This window comes from Cynocephalus volans, chromosome 2 (assembly GCF_027409185.1).
Source record: "Cynocephalus volans isolate mCynVol1 chromosome 2, mCynVol1.pri, whole genome shotgun sequence".
In the NCBI taxonomy this organism is placed as follows: domain Eukaryota; kingdom Metazoa; phylum Chordata; class Mammalia; order Dermoptera; family Cynocephalidae; genus Cynocephalus; species Cynocephalus volans.
Window position 1 is genome coordinate 101,654,330 of NC_084461.1, and position 20,014 is coordinate 101,674,343.

Sequence of the window (20,014 nt, forward strand, 5' to 3'; positions counted from 1 at the left end):
AGTGGCTGTATCATTTTAAATTTCCACCAGCAATGTACAAGTGATCCACTTTCTTTGTATCCTATTTGTGTTGTCACTATTTTTTATTTTAACTATTCTGGTGGGTGTGCAGTGATATCTTGCTGTGGCTTTAATTTGCATTTCTTAGATGACTAATGATGTTGAACATTTTGTCTTGTGCTTATTTGCTGTCTGTATATACTTTTCAATGAAATGTCTCTTCATGTCTTTTGCACATTTTCTAACTAGATTGGTTTTTTTACTGTTGAGTTTTGGAGTTCATTATATATTAGCTATTAATCCTTTGTCAGATATGTGTTTTGGAAATATTTGCTCTTAGCTGTTCCTTGACTTATCTTCTTAATTTTTTTGCTCTGCAAAAGATCCTGTTTTCTTTTTGGTGAAGGCCAATTTATCAATTTTTCCTTTTATTGTGCTTTTGGTATTAAATTTAAGAATTGTTTGCCTAGCTCTTGATTGTCTGGAACTCTTAGTTTTTTTTTTCTTTCTTTTTCCTAAAAATTGTATAGTTTTATGTTTTCATTTAAGTCCATGATCCTTTTTGAGTTAATTTTTGCATAAGGTATGAGAGTTTGAGTTTCATTTTTTTTCCCCCTATGATTCTTGAGGTAGATTTGAAACTTCATTTTACCAAATGTAAGCATTTGGTGCTTCAAATTGTCCTCTCAGTTCTGCTTTAGCTGCATCCCTCAAATTTTGATAAAGTGTGTTTTCATTTTCAGTTAGTTCAATGTATATTTTGATTTCCCTTGAGACTTTCTCTATGACTCATGGAGTATTTAGAAGTGTGTTGTTTAGTTTCCAAATGTTTGGAGATTTTTCTGTTATTGATTTCTAGTTTGATACCATTGTGGTCAGAGACATGCTTTATTTGTATCAAAAATAACATATACATATATAGCAAATAGACCACATAATGAGATTTTAAAAGTTATAAAAGCAGAAAATGTAATATAAAATCATTCAGGACAAAGATCAAACATCTTTATAACAATAGATGGAAATGAGAAAATCACCCACTTAAAATCCCTTGTAATAAAGTCATAAAGTAAGACCAACTCTGGGCTTTACACAAGTGATATACCCAAAGCAGATTGATACAGCACATTTGAAGATAAACAGGTATGTGATTTAAAGGGCAAAAGAAACAGATATGAAAAAGAGAAACTGGAGTTCCATACCAAGAAACAGAGTGGACACTTACCCACTGTAAAAATAAGGTAGTTAGAAATACTGGAATGTGACTCAGAGATTTGTTGTAATAATGGCACTTAAGAGAAATAAAACTATATAAAGCTTACCTTATGTCTAGAACTGAATCCTGTAATTAAATACACTGGAAGGAAAGACATTTCTACCATAAAATACTTTTGAAGAGATAACATAATTTTTATTACAGTATTGAACAAATGGAGAAAACCTGCTACAAAATGAATTAGGAAAACACGAAGGGGTATTGTTTAACTCGTGTAAAAATTTTTTAAAGTCTTTAGAGACTGCAGAGTATGACTATAAAAATAATTAACATTGATCTTGAAGTGAATGGGAAAACTAGAAAGTAACATGTATTTTTAATCTCCTGTTTGTCAGATGCTTTGCTGGTACTTTTACATATTACTATCTTATTTATTACCCACAAAAACTCAGTGCAGTGTTTAAATTAGATTTCTTCTATTTCACCAATGTTAAGAAACCAAGAATTAGAAGGATTAGGCAGTTTTCCCAGTAGCATGAAACTAGGAATAGTGGGCATAGAATTTTTGAGTACAGGTTTGATTGATTAAAAAACAAATAATGTTATTCTGGAGGCTAAAAGATTTCACAAAAAAACTGCAGAAATGTTTGTTAGGTCCACATTCAGAAGTTTAAAACCTGAAAAGAAAGTGAGCCTCTTAAGATGATTAAGGAGGTTATGCCAGTACTTGAGGAATATGATTCCAATTTTCTGATGTTTGCCTCCATCTCTGAAGCTATCATTTGAAAAAGGCAATTGTTCTGATTTTCCGAAAACATGTTTAAACAAATGTTCCTCAAAGTGTTAAGTCCTATTAACCTATTATTATACATTTTGCTTCTCCTTCTTCAAGCAATCTTCCTATACCATCTATTACTAATATTGAAGAAAATAATAGATATTCCTTTTTAAATTAGGATGGGTAAAAGAAAATAATTGTTTCTATCTTTTTTAAAAGTTATTGACTGAAACATAATTGATTATACATATATGTGGGATACAGTATTGAATACCCATACCTGTGTGCAATATGTGATGCTTGAATTAGGGTGATTAGTATATTCAGCATTACCAAATGTAATCATTTTTTGTGGCCCTTTAACAATTTCTTACTAACCCTTCTCCCCCTTTCCCATCTGTGGGGGGCTCAGTTCTTTCTTTCCTTATTAAAGTTCAGCATATTATTGTGATTGTTATATCTGTCTTTTTTATTTATTTGTTTTTTTAGCTTCCACTTATGAGTGAGGACATGTGGTATTTATCTTTCTGTGCCTGGCTTATTTCACTTAACATAATTTTCTGTAAGTTCACCCATGTTGCTGTGAAAGGCAAAATTTCATTCTTTTTTATGGTAGAGTAGTATTCCATTGTGTACATATACCACATTTTCCTTATCTACTCATCTGATGATGGGCATTTAGGTTGGTTCCAATTCTTGGCTATTGTAAATAGAGCTGTGATAAACATGAGGGTGCAGGTATCCCATCAACATGATTTCCATTCCATTCCAGTGGGATTGCTGAATCGTATGGCCACTCTATCTGTAGTTTTTTCAGGAAACTCCATACTATTTTCCATAATGGCTGCACTGATTTACAGTTCCACTAACAGTGTAGGAGGGATCCTCTTTGTGCACATTCTTGGCAGCATTTGTTATTTTCCGAATTTTTGATAATGGCCAGTCTAACTAGGATGAGGTGATATCTCAGTGTGCTTTGATTTGTGTTTCCCTGATTAGAGATGGTGAGCATTTTTACATGTGTCTGTTGGCCATTTATATATCTTCCTTTGAGAAATGCCTATTTAGCTCCTTTGCTCTTTTTTAAATTGGGTTACTTGTTTTTTTTACTGTAAAGTTATTTGAGTTCCTTGTATATTCTGGATATTAATCCTTTGTCAGATGTGTATTTTGCTAATATTTTCTCTCTCTCTGTTGGTTGTCTTTTTGCTGTGTTAATTGTTTCTTTTGCTATGCAGAAACTTTTTAGTTTGTTATAATCCCATTTTTTTTTTCTTTTGTTTCCTGTGCTTTTGGGTCTTATTCATAAAGTCTTTGCCCTGTCCTATTTTCTGAAGAGTTTCCCATGTGTTTTCTTCTAAGAGTTTTATAGTTTCAGGTCTTACATTTAAGTCTTTAATCCATTTTGAGTTTCTTTTGGTATATGGCGAAGGTATGTGTCTAGTTTCATTCTTCTACATATGAATGTCTAGTTTTCCCAGCACCATTTATTGAAGAGATAGCCTTTTCTCCAATGTATGTTCTTGATGCCTTTGTCAAAGATCAGTTGGCTGTAAATATGTAGTTTGATTTCTAGGTTCTCTATTCTGTTCCATTGGTCCAAGTGTCTATTTTTATGCCAGTACTGTTGTTTTGGTTACTACAGCTTTGTAGTACAATTTGAAGTAAGGTAGTGTTATGTCTCTGGCTTTATTTTCTTTTCTCAGGATTGCTTTGGCTATTCAAGGTCTTTTGTATATGAATGTTAGGATTGTTTTTTGTTTCATTGAGGAATATTATTGGTATTTTGATGGGGATTATATTGAATTTGTAGATCACTTTGGGAAGTATGAATATTTTCACAGAGTTAATTCTTCTAATCAAAGAGTATGGTGTGTCTTTCCATCTTTTTGTGTCCTCTTCAATTTCTTTCATCAATGATTTGTTGTTCTCATTGTATAGATCTTTCACCTCCTTGGTCAAATGGATTCCTAGGTATTTTATATTTTTGTTGACTATTGTAAATGGGCTTGATTTCTTGTTTTCTTTCTCTGCTCATTCATTATTAGAGTATAAAAATGCTACTGATTTTTGCATGTTGATTTTGTATCCTGCAAATTTAGTGAAATTGCTTATCAGCTCTAAGAGTTTGTTTTTTGTAGAGTATTTAGGTTTTTCGATATATAGGATCATGTCATCTGCAAACAGGGACAGTCTGACTTTGTCTTTTCCCAACTGGATGCCCTTTGTTTCTTTCTCTTGCCTGATTGCTCTGGCTAGTACTTCCAATATTGTGTTAAATAGGAGTGGTGAGAGTAGTCATCCTTGTCTTGTGTTCTTAAAGGAAAAGATATCAGCTTATCCCCATTTAGGATGATATTGATGGCAAATTTGTCATATATGGTTTTTTTAGGTTGAGGTACTTTCCTTCTATACCTAATTTGCTGAGATTCTTTATCATGAAGGGATGTTGAATTTTGTCAAATGCTTTTTCTGTGTCTATTGAGTTAATTGTATAGTTTTTGTACTTGATTTTGTTGATGTGGTGTATCACATTTATTGATTTGCATATCTTGAACCATCCTTGCATCCCTGGGATGAATCTCTCTTGATCACGGTGTATAATTTTTTTCATGTGTTGCTGTGCTCTCTTTGCAGATATTTTGTTGAGGATTTTTGCATCTATGTTCATCAGAGATATTGGCTTGTATTTTTCTTTTTTTTTGTTGTATCTGTATCTGGTTTTGGTAGTAGGGTGATGCTGGCCTTATAGAATGAGTTTTGGAGAATGGCCTCTGTTTCAATTTTGGATTATTTGAAGATAATCGGTATTAGTTCTTCTCTAAAGGTTTGTTAGAATTCAGCAGTAAAACCATCCAGTCCAGGGCTTTTCTTTATTGAGAGACAGCTGATTACTGTTTCAATCTTGTTGCTTGTTAACAGTCTGATCAGGTTTTGTATTTCTTCCTGGGTCAGTCTTGGTAGTATGTATGTGTCCAGAAATTTATCTATTTCCTCCAGGTTTTCAAATTTTTTGATGTATAGTTGCTTATAATAGTCTCTAATGATTCTTTGTATTTCTGTGGTATCAGTTGTGATGTCTCCTTTTTCATTTCTGATTTTTATTTGGGTATTCTCACTTCTTTTTTTTGTTAGCCTAGCTAATGATTTGTCTATTTTGTTTATTTTCTCAAAAAAAAAAAAACAAAACAAAAACTTTTTTTTCCATTGATCTTTTGAATAGTTTGTTTGGGTCTCTATATCATTTAATTCTACCCTGATCTTAATTATTTCTCTCTGTCTACTAATTTTGGGATTGGATTGTTCTTGTTTTTCTAGTTCTTTGAGGTGTAGAGTAGGTTTATTTGAAATCTTTGTATTCTTTTGATATAAGAATTTATTGCAATAAACTTCCCTCTTAGTAGTGCTTTGCAGTATCCCACAGGTTTTCTGTGAGGTGTCTTTTTTTCATTAGTTTCAAGAAAATTTTTCATTTCTTCTTTAATTTCTTCTAGGTCTCATGGGTCACTCAGGAACATGTTTAATTTCCATGTATTTGTATAGTTTCTAGAGTTTCCCTTGTTATTGATTTTTAGTTTTTTCTATTGTGGTCTAAGGAGATACTTGAAATGATTTCAATTTTTAAAAATTTGTTGAGACTTGATTTGTGACTTAACATGTGGTCTTTCCTGATGAATGTTTCATGTGTTGATGAGAAGAATGTGTATTCTGTGGTTGGTGGATGAAATGTTTTATAGATATCTGCCAAGTCCAATTGGTCTAACATGTGGTTTAAATCCTGTGTTTCTCTGTTGATTTGTTGCCTTGATGATCTGTCCAATGTTGAAAGAGTGGTGTTCAGATCCCCAACTATTATTGTGTCTTGATCTGTCTCCTTAGGTCTAATAGTGTTTGTTTTATGTATCTGGGTGCTCCAATGTTGGGTGCATATATATTTGTGATTGTTATGTCTTCTTGTTGGATAGATCCCTTTATCCTTATGTTTTGGTTTTCTTTGTCTCTTTTTATAGTTTTTGGTTTAAAGTGTATTTTATCCAATGTAAGAATAGATTCTCCATTTGTGTGGTATATCTTTTTCCAACCCTTCACTCTTAGTGTGTGTGTCTTTACAGGTGAGGTGAGTCTCTTTCAGATAGCATATAGTTGGGTCTACCTTTTTAATCCTATCAGTCAGTCTGTGTCTTTTGAGTGGAGAATTTAATCCATTTACTTTTAGGGTTGTTATTGTAAGGTATTATCTTCTGGCATTTTATTGATTTTCATTTGGACATTTTAACTATATTTTGTTTCCCTTTCATTGTTTGTCTTCAGTGTTTGTTGGTTTTTAAAGGTAGTAAGATAGTTTTTTTTTTCTCTTTCTTTTGGCATTTTTGTTTTACCAGTGGGTTTTGTCTTCTTGTGTATTTGTGGTAGTGATTATCATCTTTTGAATTCTAGATGTAGGACTCCCTTGAGGATTTCTTGTAGTGGTCGTTGTGTGGCGATGAACTCATAGTTTTTGTTTCTCTGGGAAATACACTATTTCTCCTTCATTTCTGAAGGATAGCCTTGCTGGGTTTAGTATTCTTGGCTGGCTGTGTCTTTCTTTTGATATTTTGAATATATCATCCTGTTCTCTTCTGGCCTGTGGAGTTTCTGTTGAGAAGTCTGGTGTTACTCTGATGGAGTCTCACTTATAGGTGACTTCACACTTTTCTCCTTCCATTTTTAGGTTTCTCTCTTTGTCTTTGAGTTTTGCCAGTTTGACTATACTATGCCTTAGAGGACCTTTTTAGACTGAATCTGTTTGGACATTTTTGAGCCTCCTGAATCTGAAGGTCTGTGTCCCTTCCTATATCTAGGAAGTTTTCCAATATTACTTGATTGAAAATGTTCTCAAAGCCTTTACCTTTCTCCTTTCCTTCAGTAATACCCATGATTTGGATGTTTGTACACTTAACATTATCTATTTTCTCTCTTGGATTTTCATTTTTTCAATTTTTTTTTTTTTTTTTTTTTGGTCCACCTGAGTTATTTCATAGAGACTGTATTCAGGATCAGAAATTCTTTCTCCTGTTTCTGTAACCTGCCGCTTAAGCTCTCAGTTGTGTTTTTTATTTTGTTGAATGACTCCTTTAGTTCCATGAGTTCTGCTACATTGTTTTTTAAAGTATTAATCTTTGTGTAAATTTCTTCTTTCCTATCCTGGGTAGTTTTGCTCAGTTCATTGTGTTGTCTAACTGTATATCCTTGAGTTTCCTTGAGATTGTTGCTTGGAATTCCTTTTCAGTCATTTGAAGGGTTTCCTGCTTTATGAGGTCTGGTACTTGAGAGTTATTTTATTCCTTTGGTGGACTCATATTTTCTTGTTTTTTCATATTTTTAGTATTTCTACATTGATGTCTGGTCATCTGGTAGATCAGTTGCTTTTTCTATTACTCTCCTTCTCTGGAATCTTTTGGTGACCCTACTTGCGTCAGTGCAGTCAAGTGGTTGGCAGTCCACCTGCTTAGTGGTTGTTGTGGTTGCTGCTGTGGTAGTAGGCTACCCTTACAGAAGTGGTGTTTGTGGAGGTGGCTTTGGTGGACTGCCCATGTAGCAGCAGTGGTTCCAGTGCCTGCAAACTTCTTGTACAGCAGTGCTGGCCCCAGTGGTGGCAGCAACTGCAGTGGTGGTGGTTGCAGCAGCTGCCCTCTTGGCTTCAGTGTCAACAGCAGCAGCCTGCACAACTACAGTGTCTGTAGCAGCAGCAGGGTTACCTCCTGGCAGTAGCAGCAGTGTTGGTGGGTGCAACTGTGTCCCTCGTGTCTGTGATGTCTGCAGTGGAAGCTGGGTTACCTTGTGGGAGCGGCAGCAGCACTGGCGGCTACAACTGCCAACCTCTTTACTGCAGTGTCCTTCATGGCAGCAGCGTTAATTCTCGGTGATGGCACTAGCAGAAATGGTTGCAGTTGCCTCACATCTGCGGAGTCCACAGCTGTAGTGATATGTGACCCAAAATATGTAAACGATGTTTCTAATTTGTCATTTCTTTTAGCCACATGGCTAATAGTAGGTATGTGAATGAGTTACAAAGTCTTGATTAACATGAGGTTTGTAGATTGGTCTTTTTGAACCTAGCTCCAATTAGTAACTTTTCAAATTAGAGTTGTACCTTTTTGTCAAATGACTTGTTGGTTTTTAATAATTTTCTGAAGTGAATATAATAAGTATAACATTATTATGAATATAACAGTTTAAAATATATATATTTTTTGTATTTTTAAAATCAAAGTGTTTGGTAGTTTCATGCATCTATAATATGGATTTTCTAAGTTGTATTTTCAGAAAGAGAATATATAATATGAACAAAGAAATACAACTCATAGCCATATTATAAATTACTTGGGGAAAGAACAGAGAGATTGGAAAGAACACTGAATTAGAGAAGTTGGGAAAGGAGGTGCCGCCAACTCCATATACGATAATATACATGTAGTCCGTAGTCCTTCACAACAACTTGATGAGATAGGTATTATTACCTCCATTTTGCAAGTGAGGAAAGTGAGACTCAGAGAGATGAATGCATAACTTACTTAAGGTCAACTAATATGGAATTCTGCAGGCCAAACTCTTAACTGCTACTCAGTAAACCATATGAAAGCTGTAGGATAATGTTTACCCGTTACAAAAAAGACTTCTGGACATGCTTTGGTCTGCAGATACCAAAATTAATTGGGTGTGTGTGTGTGTGTGTGTGTGTGTGTGTGTGTGTGTGTGTGTGTGTGTGTGTTTGTAAAGAACCACCCAAATCTTGGCTCTATAGGTCATAATATTGCCTTCTACAAAAGCCACATCCAAATAGAACTGTTCTTTTCCTTTCCTTTTCCTTTTCATGTAAATACTTCTCTTTGAAAGCTCATGTATATTATATAATCAGTCTCTTATCTGAGACTCTGTCAGGGGCTGTTGTAGGTCACAGGGATATAAAGGTGAATCGGAATTTAGCCTTGTCCTACCAGAGATAGTCTACTCTGGTGAGACAGACATGTAGGCAAATTATTGAAATATACTGATCTAAATGTTGAGAGAAGGATACAGAGTGCTGAGAGAGCAAAGTGGCAACTACAGAGGGAAGGGAATTGAAAAATTACAAAGGAGATGACATTGGAGCAAAAGAACAGTCATGTGAAACAGCATAGTGCATTCTGGGAATCACATTTGTTCAGTATGGCTAAATTATAGATAATTAGTAAGGTGTGTTAGAACATAGGACTGGAAAGGTAGTTAGGTATCACATCCTAAGGGGCTGTGTGTGTTAGACTTGGGACTTAAGAGTTTGGATTTTATTTTTTAGGTAGTAAATGGAACTATTGGAGAATTTTAAAAAGGAAAATGAAATAATGGGTTGGAGTTTGATAGGAGACAGGTAGCAGTTAGAAGACTATTACCTCTCGCCATATACCAAAATCATCTCAAAATGGACTAAAGACTTAAATATAAGACCTGAAACTGTAAAACTCCTAGAAGAAAACGTAAGTGAAATATTTCAGGAAGGAGGACTGTGCAAAGACTTTATGAGTAAGACCTGAGAGCACAGGCAACAAAAGAAAAAAAAAATAAACAAATGAGATTAAGTCAAACTAAAAAGCTTCTTCACAGCAAAGGAAACAATCAATGGAGTGCAAAGACCACCTACGGAATGGGAGAAAATACTTGCAAACTATACATACAACAAAGGATTAATATCCAGAATATACAAGGAACTCAAACAACAGTAAAAAAACAATCTGATTTTAAAAATGTGCAAAGGAGCTGAATAGACATTTCTCAAAGTGAGATATATAGATGGCCAACAGACACATGAAAAAATGCTCAACATCACTTAGCATCAGGGAAATGCAAATCAAAACCACATTGAGATATCACCTCACCCCAGTTAGACTGACCATTATCAAAAAGACTGATCATAACAAATGCTGGTGAGGATGTGGAAAAGGGAGAACCCTCCTGTACTGTTGGTGGGACTGTAAATTAGTACAGCCATTGTGGAAAACAGTATGGAGGTTCCTCAGACAACTACAGATAGAACTGCCATATGATCCAGCAATCCCACTGCTGGGTATATACTCAAAGGAATAGAAATCATCATGTTGAAGGGACACCTGCATTCCCAAGTTTATCACAGCTCTATTTACAATAGCCAGGAGTTGGAACCAACCTAAATGTCCATCAACGGATGACTGGATAAGGAAAATGTGGTATATATACACAGTGGAATAGTACTCTGCCATAAAAAAGGATGAAATTCTGCCATTCTCAGCTACATGGATGAGCTTGGAGAAAATTATGTTAAGTGAAATAAGCCAGGCACAGAAAGAGAAACACCACATATTCTCACTCATAAGTGGGAGCTAAAAAAAAAAAAAATCAAGACAGAAAGAAAGAAACAACCACCACAGTAATAATTTGAACTTTCAGAAGGAGAAAATATAACTATGGTTACTAGAGGTGGGAAAGGGGGAGTGAAAGGGGCGTTAAGGAGACATTAGGTAATGGACACAAAGAATAATTACGTTTTGTAATGAGGAATATGCAGATAGTCCTGATTTGATCATCACTTAATGCACACAAATACTGATATTAAACTCTGTACCCCACAAAAATGTATAATCAATTATGTTTCAATAAAAAAAAAGAAACTTTGATGATCTGGGAAGAGATGGATGTTGTGGGTCTAAACTGGGTCATGAATTTTGGATAACATTTGAAAGATACTATAGAAAAAATTAGTTGACCAAAAGTGCCTTATATTTATAATGCTTGCAGTTTCCAAAATACTTTGAAAATGCATTTTCTTATTTGATATTACCAATAACTCAAAAAAGTAGATAGTTTAGATAGATTTATTTCCATTTTGTATGAAGACATTGGCTAAGTTGCAATCTTACAAGATCTCAGGGAATCATAGCTAGTGAGTGATAGCTTAAGCATGAACCAAAGGTCAGTACAGTGTCCTACAGGCCCATGTGAATACCAGTAGGAGCTGTTCAATTAAGACATGACATCTGTCAAAATGCTTTGGGAGATGTGAGAGTGGTTATGGCATATATATTCCTGCTTTATTGGAGGGTCTATTACATGCGACTTTTGAAAATACCGGCAGGCTGGTATCAGAGTATGTTTACTGTAATCAGTGTTAAAGATCAATATATCAAGAATGCTTACTATGTACCATTAAACTGATTTTTTACTGATTAGGTATTATGGATTATGTTACTGTAACATCTTCCCCTTTTTACCCATAACCTCTAAAAGGTTCAGTGCCAGAAAGAACAGAACTGTATCTTTATTTTCTCATCACATCCTCTCTTAAATAGATAATAAGAGTATTTTCATTGCTCTCTTTCAAACTTGGCTTTGAGTAACTGCTGTGATTCTAGCTGTTGAACAGTCATTCAAGTTAAGTGATTAGTATTCTGGTCAAGTAAAAATTGTTGTGAGGCTGCCATTCTTACCCAGTATAGCAAAGGTGTTTTTACTAAATTCATTATTAGGGTCATGTTGTCAGAGACATATGACAATTACATTTTACAAAACTTGCTTAAATATTGATACTTGAGACTTACAGGAAATTAAAGCTAAAACCTTATACTTCTGAGGTTGGAGGAACTGATAAGCTGTCAAGTTCAATAAAGCCATGTTTGTGCTGCTTAATATTTTAAAAGAAAAATTAAACTGCCTTAGTTCTTCTTTAGAATTTCTGTCTTACTTGATTAAATTTTGCTGTTGTGTTAACTAATAAATTGAAAGAAATGTTCTAATTAGTTTTTGTCATAACTGGAAACTATAGTAGATTAGAGTACTTTGGAAAGTGTGATAGTCTTTTGGGTAACACCTGCTTACTAGGAGATATTAATTCTTTGCCTGGTTCTCTTCCAATCTTGCTAAATTGTGTCTGAGGATATATGTGCACCTCTTACTATACGGTACTTCAGTTTCTCTCTAAATTAAAAAAAAAAAAAAAAAAAAAGAGCGGTCTTACCTGTGTGTACTACCTAAGTAAAGATTTTTGAAAGATAAAGGGAAATTATTAAAGTGTTTTTCATCAATTTATTCTCTTTACTAGTTGAAATTTCTAAGTATTTAAAAATCATTGGTATTAAAAAATGCTATTTTAAAATAGTAATTTACTATTTAAAAACGATTGGCTCTTTTAGTGTATTTCATTGCTTAGTCTTAGAATCTTTATTTTTAGAATGTAGCATATTTAAAGATCGCTTTTACTGTTGAATTTGACAGGCATGGCAAAAGGCCAATTTAATGAGTCCAAAGGGAAAATTTGCAGAGTATACAGGTTAACGGATCCCTAGAACCGACTTTCAGTGAAGTCCAGGCTATCCATATTCATTCCTGCTGAGTGAAGATTTGCTTAAAGTTGACTTTTCTTCCTTCTGTACCATCTGATTCTAATCTGCCTTTTATAGCTAGAGACGGTCGGATGGCAGTTGAACCTTCAAATGGCTCATTCCAGTCAAGCAAAACTAAAATCTCCTCAAGCTGTGTTACAACTAGGAATGAGCAATGAAGATTCAAAGGTAAGAAATGGTATTTCATTGAAATGATGTATTTTGTTTTAAATTTTATATTTTTTTTGTTCACAGGGTCTTTGCTCGCTGGATTTAAAATTTAAACATAATTCAGTTAAAATTAAACAAGGATTATAAATTGATAGGTCTTTATTTGTGACAAGTTTTTTTTTCTTTTTTTCTTTTTCTTTTGTGACTGGCTGGTAGGGGGATCCAAAAACTTGATCTTGGTGTTACCAGCATCCCACTCTATCGAGTGAGCTAACTGGCCAGCCTATTTGTGACAGTCTTTGATGTCAGACTCAAGTATCACTTTATTTATCTGAAGAAATAGCTTATCTTGCAAGGTACCTTTCATACAAGAACATTTCCTAATGTCCTCTTCTAAATTCTGCAATAAAAAAATCGGTGGATACCATATAAAATTTTAATTTTAATATTTTAGATATTTGTGGATATTCCTGGGTGCTTTGTGTATTAAGCTGCATACAAATAGTAAAGGGAATATTATTTGTTGTCTATCCAATGCCTGGAATATCATCATGACCTGAATTGTTTTTGTGTGTGTAGTGTGTATGTGCATGTGTTTAAATTCCAGCTCTTACAAAATAAAATTTTGAATTCATTTTATACCACATTGTAGAGGATTCTTAAAGCAAATGTACTTCACAGGGCCGGTTTTCCAAAGCCTTGCAGTTTCAAATATTGACCTTGCAGAGGACTGGAAAATTTCCTCAGGCTATAAAGTCTCTGGTATAAGATAAAGATTTGTGGCACACACAGTAAGGTTGCTGGCTCAAGGACAGACTAGTTACTGATTGTTATGGAAAGATGCTGAGAAATTGCTGTAAGAGGGAATGTTTGCTAGATCAAGCTTTTGTTGGTGTATCACTTAATTGTCTAATGGAATGTCATCTGACTTGTTTCACTGAAAGTTACCAGCCTATATTGTTAAACTATAACCCCACATATGTTCTCTTCCTGTAACTTCCTGGTCTGGAAAATAAATGCAGGAAGAGAACCTCAGTTTGGGGTTAATCTCCCACGGAAGAGATGCCTCTTGATTCGAGGGTTCCGAGGGAGATTAACCACTTCAGGGTCTCTCACTGCTCAGAAGAGATGGGCTTTGAGTAATTCTTTGCAGCTCCATCACCCAGGGGAAGTAGGGGTGACAAATCTGTGGGGGGCAAAGCAACACCACATGATGATTTCTCCTTTAGTATTAATTTCAGAACAGCTTGAATGTGGTTATCAAAGAGTTGCTATAGAATGGGTTTTTTTACTCTGTCACATAGAGAAATATATATATTTCAGATTATAATGGGAGGTAGTTATATTTTATGTTATAAATGATTATCTTTTTAAGATAGAAAAGGGGGAATGATTTCCCCTCCTAAATAGATAAGACTTTTTCTCATTTTAAGATAAATAAAATAGAGTTGAGAATGAAGTGCTATGGAAGATCTGAGAAGGAAGAGATTACAATGGATGAATATGATCAGAGAATAATGTCAGAAATGTTATTATTTATAATGGTCATTGAAAGATGGGGGTATTATTACGTTTTTGTTAGTACTTTTACTATTATTTATTATATCATGCACATTTCTGTCTTTAAGAACTGAAACCAATACTTAGCCCAGGTTATATGACTACAAAATTCTCTGTAATCGACTTGGATCTTATACATGACTTATTAGTTTATTATAGTGTTTCAAGTGTGTTACTTCATTTCACACATTTTCACTGGAAAATACTAGAAACTTAGTAGTTAAGAGTCAGTCTGACTGGATATATTATATATGCTCTGCTATTTAATAATGGTGTAACTTTGGGCAAGTTACTTAATCTTCGAGTCATTTTTTTCCTTTGTAAAATGGAGATAATAGTATTTATTTCACAGCTTTTTACAGAAGATTAAATACTCAGTGTATATAAAGTGCTAAGTCCTAGTATTATGGTAAATGTTCAATAAATTCTGGCTGTAAACATCATCAATAAAACTTTTTTGGGGCTAAAATAAATAAATTCATTTGTTTTAAGCCAAAGTTCTCACTAAATTTATGAGGGTACTTAAAAAAGTTCATGGAAAGATTTGTATTATCTTTTAATTCTATTTTTCCACAAACTTTTTGAAATACCTTCACATTTCCTGATGGAATTTTTATTTTCTCTTTTCTTGCATTCTCCTTTCCCCTTTTTTTGGTGGCTGGCCAGTATGGGGATCTGAACTGGTAACTTTAGTATTACAAGGCTGTGCTCTAACCAGCTGAGCTAACTGGCCAGCCCTCCTTTTTTTATTCATTATATTTTTCATATATATGTTTACTGGGAATTAGGGAGGGGAAAGACAACCTGGAAAGTCCCTTTTTTCTCCCATAAACTGGGGAAGGTGTTCCTTTTGGTTTTAGGGTAATGATCTGGAACTCACTGGTGTAGAATGGGACTAGTCCATGAATGAAAATGCATACTATATACTCCAAGTAGCTACATACCTTCTCTGTTTTATTTCTCATAACTACTATGATGTTCAGTCTGAATAGCTAAAGACAGTTTATAGGTTGGAAGGATACTATTTTGACCGTATATTGGATATGCTTTAAGCATCATGAGTTTGGCAGTACTTGACTTTGGGATTCTCAAGTCCTTCAAGCTCCTTTATTACAGCTTCAAAATATGCCTATGTGTCTGTTATATTTTTAGGCAGTTGGAATGGATGAATAATGCTTTTAGTAAAACAGCCACGTTTTAATTCATATTTTTCAGGAAGTCACTACAGATGTGAAAGCCAACTCATTTGAGATATGGGCTTGAGTACATTTATGTTTTTCTGTGTGTTGCTATTTTGAAATTTTGAGTGACTATATATATATATGCACGTTGGTTAGCCTTATAACTTGCAGAGCTAGAGCACCATTTTCATTAACAGACAGGAAGAAGAGCAGCACACAAATGTAAAAGATACCTCCTTTTCATCTTGGGTGCATACTTAGTTTCTTTTTTCTCTGTATTGCTCTCTCTCCTATGGCACTGGTGGATTTGGTCCCCATTTCTTATATCTCTTAAACAACAGACACATAGTGAAGTATAGAACCACTGTCAACCTGGACAGAAACTTGCCATCTTCAAGTGATGTGGTGTGCCCTTGCTATAAAGGAACAGTTAACTATTATACCTGTTTCCCTTAGTAAACTGCTTCCTGGAATTATTGCTTTTTCTTTTCTTTACGGCTTCCCTGTTTTTATGATCTGATATCCTATTATTTATATTCTTACTTCATCTGGTTCCTTGATGTTAATTTTTATGTAACCACTATTATTAAGGACTACAAACTACTTTTCTCCCCAATACTAGATCTGTTCTGAAATGAGAATTCAGGAATTCTTGACAGCTTGGAATATTAAGTAAAAGAAATAGGGTTATGGAACATGTTTTAAAAACCAGGTTTGTTAAAGGAAGGGAGAACTTTTTTTAAAAGGAAGATTAAAAGTTATCACTGATTAATTTATGATGCAAAGTACCATAAGTTACAAAGTTGTCATACTTATGAAATTAGTGTTTGTTTAAAACAACAAGCATTAGGCAAAATTCTTTTAAATGTGTATTTTACAGGGTAGTTATCCTGGTAATATACGTATATTAAAATAATTCTGAGAGGATTAATTAGTCAGCGTAAATTGTGAGAGAATATTGTGATAGTGTTTACTTTTGAGCTGTTGAACTGAAAACTTACTGTTATTCAGTGAAGAATGGTTTCTAAGGAGCTCTTTTTTTTTCTTTTTTATACTTTCAACAAACATGAAAAATGTCGCCTGCAGTGAAGGTTTTTTTTTTTTTTTTTTTTTTTTTTTTTTTTTTTTTTTTGTCTTTTTGTGACCGGTAAGGGGATCGCAATCCTTGGTGTGGTGTCGCCCGCACCGCGCTCAGCCAGTGAGCACACCGGCCATTCCTATATAGGATCCGAACCCGTGGTGGGAGCGCCAGTGCGCTCCCAAGCGCTGCACTCTCCCTAGTGCGCCACGGGGCCGTGCAGTGAAGTTTTAATTGCTATCACACTAGATAAAATTGTTTGACTGTGGTCTCCTTTCTTTCAGAACATTTTTGTCTCAAGGCTTTCCTGTTTTGCCACTAATTTTATCATGAAAACTGGGTGATTGTAGCTTTCCTACAGTATTTTGATATATATCCAAGTTGTTTTCAGTTAATTGTCTTAGTGTTTGTCTACTGCAATTAGCAAAGTAAGATTATTTTTTCTGTTGTACAGATACCTCAAAATGAGTTTTCTGAGGTTTTTTTTTTTTTTGGTTTATTTCATTAGGGGGCAGTAGAGCACTTTGCTTACCTAACCTTTTCTGGGATTCAGTGTTGTTTGAACTAACATTCAAAATAATTTGTGAAGTCAGTAGTTATGGGAAATGCTAAGTGTTCACATTTCTAATCTGTGTATAGCAATAGAGTTCTCTTGTTTCTATCAATAGAATTAATGCCTATTAATCACATATGTATAGAACAAATAAATGAAATCATCATGATTCAGCTTTTTAAAATTTGTATATGATCATTTGCCAAAATGAAATTTATTAAAAAGCCTTCTATACTGTTGGCACTTTTTTTTTTTTGCATCCTGTTGCTTGTATTAATTTCTCTCTGAGAAAAGAGAATAAAATAATCCCCAAGATAATTTAATGACTTTTTAAAATTATAGTATGACAAATTACAGGCTAATTATAGTCAGTTGGAATTTTTTTTATTTATAGAGAGTAGCAATGTCATACGTAACAAATTTTGGTAATTTTTAACAATATCGACACTTTAACTTTGAATATCCCCCAAACACTAAAATACTTAAATTTTGCTCTTAATCTTATTGCATTTTTCCCAATAAATTTGCTGTTCAAGACAATTATGTTTTGTTAATAAAAGGATTCTTAATTTTTTTTGTGCATCTTTTAAGAAAGAAGCCTTGTGTTTCATTCTTTTTGTTTTGTTTTGCAACAACTGGGGCAAAATCTCATTGACAAGAGAACTTTTATTTATCTCTTTTTTTTTTTTTTTTTTTGTGACCGGTAAGGGGATTGTAACCCTTGGCTTGGTGTTGTCCGCACCGCGCTCAGCCAGTGAGCACACCGGCCATCCCTATATAGGATCCGAACCCACGGCCTCGGCGCTCCCAGCGCCACACTCTCCCGAGTGAGCAACGGGGTTGGCCCCATTTATCTTAATGTTAAATTGGATTATACTCAGGTTGCAGAAGTACTTTATGGACAGGTAATTATGATTTTGTGTGAATTTAGGACTTTTAGTATCAATTTTCTTAGAAATCTTATTTCCAAAATATATGAACAATTCTATATAGTGTGAGAAAAAGGAAAAAAAAAGCATTTTTTGGGTGAGTACTTACTCGGTACTAGACATGATATTACCTCCTTTAATGTTTAAAACATGTCTTCCAGGTATGAGTTATTATTATTATTCTTATTTTATGGATAAGTGGAGGAATGGAGGCACAGAGATGTTAAATAATTTTCCCAGGTTATACAACTAGTAAACATTAGAGTCAGACAATTTTATTTCAGAGTCCTATGCTGCATTAATTGTAGCCTAGTGTATCATTTTGCTTATTAATTTAACGGTTGATCCTGTATATAAAATGTGTATATGTTACAAAGCGTTGAAAGCTATTCTAAAAAAATTTTATTGTTGTTCTTTTTCTTCATGAGACTATAGTTATATGGATTCAAATTTCATTTTTCTTTTTTTCATTATTTGATTACATTGAAAGAATTTTACACTTTTAGTCAGTGAGAGACACTACTTTTATGTAGTAAGTAAAGTCATGTTTGATGTCAGTTCCACAGAGGCTGTGTTTATTAGCAAATCTTATTGTAAAGGGTATATGACATAATTGATGTTGATGTCTTATGAATAAAGAAATAGGCTATGTCACTAAATGGAAAACACATCCTCAGATCTGTTGTGGACAAATTTCTGAGTAAGAGAAAAATATGTGTGATATTCAAATCATAAACCCTTATTATAGAGATTTAAAATTTTTTTTTTAAAAATTTTATTTTGTCGATATACATTGTAGCTGATTATTGCTCCCCATCACCAAAACCTCCCTCCCTTCTCCCTCCCCCCCTCCCCCCCAACAATGTCCTTTCTGTTTGCTTGTTGTATCAACTTCAAATAATTGTGGTTATTATATCTTCTCCCCCCCCCCTGGTTTGTGTGAGTGTGTGTGTATGTGTGTGTGTGAATTTATATATTAATTTTTAGCTCCCTCCAATAAGTGAGAACATGTGGTCTTTCTCTTTCTGTGCCTGACTTGTTTCACTTAATATAATTCTCTCAAGGTCCATCCATGTTGTTGCAAATGGCAGTATTTCATTCGTTTTTATAGCTGAGTAGTATTCCATTGTGTAGATGTACCACATTTTCTATTTTGATCTCCTTAAAGGTGATGTTAGTATTGACTGTTTTGGAAGGACCCGCAAATTTTCTGAGCTATTCCCATGAGCAGGTCTGAATTTTCAAAAAAATTTTTTTGAGGTATTCCATATATCATATCTTTATTAGTATAAATCACATTACTGGATATTTTCTCACCCTTAATTGGTCATACAAGATAATCCAATTCATGGACATAATCAAATACAAAAAAAAATCATTTTCACACATATTTAACATTGCTGGATGGCTTCTATTTATAGTATATATTTAAGTACAACATGCTGTTTTGATATAAATATATTCATACATAATGAAATGATTATTACAGTTAAGCAAATTAACCTATCCATCACCTTCCATAGTTACCTTTTTTGTGTGCGTGGTAAAAGCACCTGAAATCTATTCTCTTAGTAAATTTTCAGTATACAATACAATATTATTAACCGTAGTCTTCATGCTGTCTGTTAGATCTCTAGTTATTCATCCTGTGTAACTGCAAGTTTGTACTCTTTCACCATTCCTCTCCTTCCCTGCCCGTGGTAACCACTGTTCTAATCTTTGTTGCTATGTATTAGGCTTTTTTTTTTCCAGGTTCCACATATAAATGAGATCATGCAGTATTTTTCTTTCTGTGTCTGGCTCATTTTACTAAGTATAATGTCCCTCCAGTTTCATCCATGCTGTTGAAAATGGCAGTATCTCCTTTTTAAAGGCTGAATAATATACCAGTATATGTATATATGTATATACATATACATACCAAAATTTCTTTATCTGTTCATTTGTTGATAGACACATATTTTTTCATACTTTCTCTATTGTGAGTAAAGCTGCAATGAACACGGGGATGCAGGTATCTCTTCAAAATACTGATTTTATTTCCTTTGGATATATACCCAGTAGAGGATTTCTGGGTCATAAGGTAGTTCTATTTTTAATTTTTTGGGGAATCTCTATACTGTTTTTGATAATAGCTTTACCAATTTACATTCCCACCATCAGTGTACAAGGGTTCCCTTT

General features: G+C 34.0%; 1 protein-coding gene across 5 annotated transcripts in view; it reads left to right on the forward strand.

Moving 5' to 3' along the window:
• The window catches only part of COMMD10 (COMM domain containing 10), a 207,098-nt gene that overhangs the window by 21,482 nt on the left and 165,602 nt on the right, over positions 1 to 20,014 (forward strand). For 4 of the 5 annotated variants that reach the window (XM_063086799.1, XM_063086795.1, XM_063086797.1 and 1 more), the window contains one exon: positions 12,440 to 12,550. The exons of the other annotated variant lie outside the window; for it this stretch is intronic. In XM_063086799.1, the coding sequence (XP_062942869.1) occupies positions 12,440 to 12,550 (111 nt within the window). The remainder of the gene's footprint in view (positions 1 to 12,439; positions 12,551 to 20,014) is intronic. 5 annotated transcript variants of the gene reach the window in all.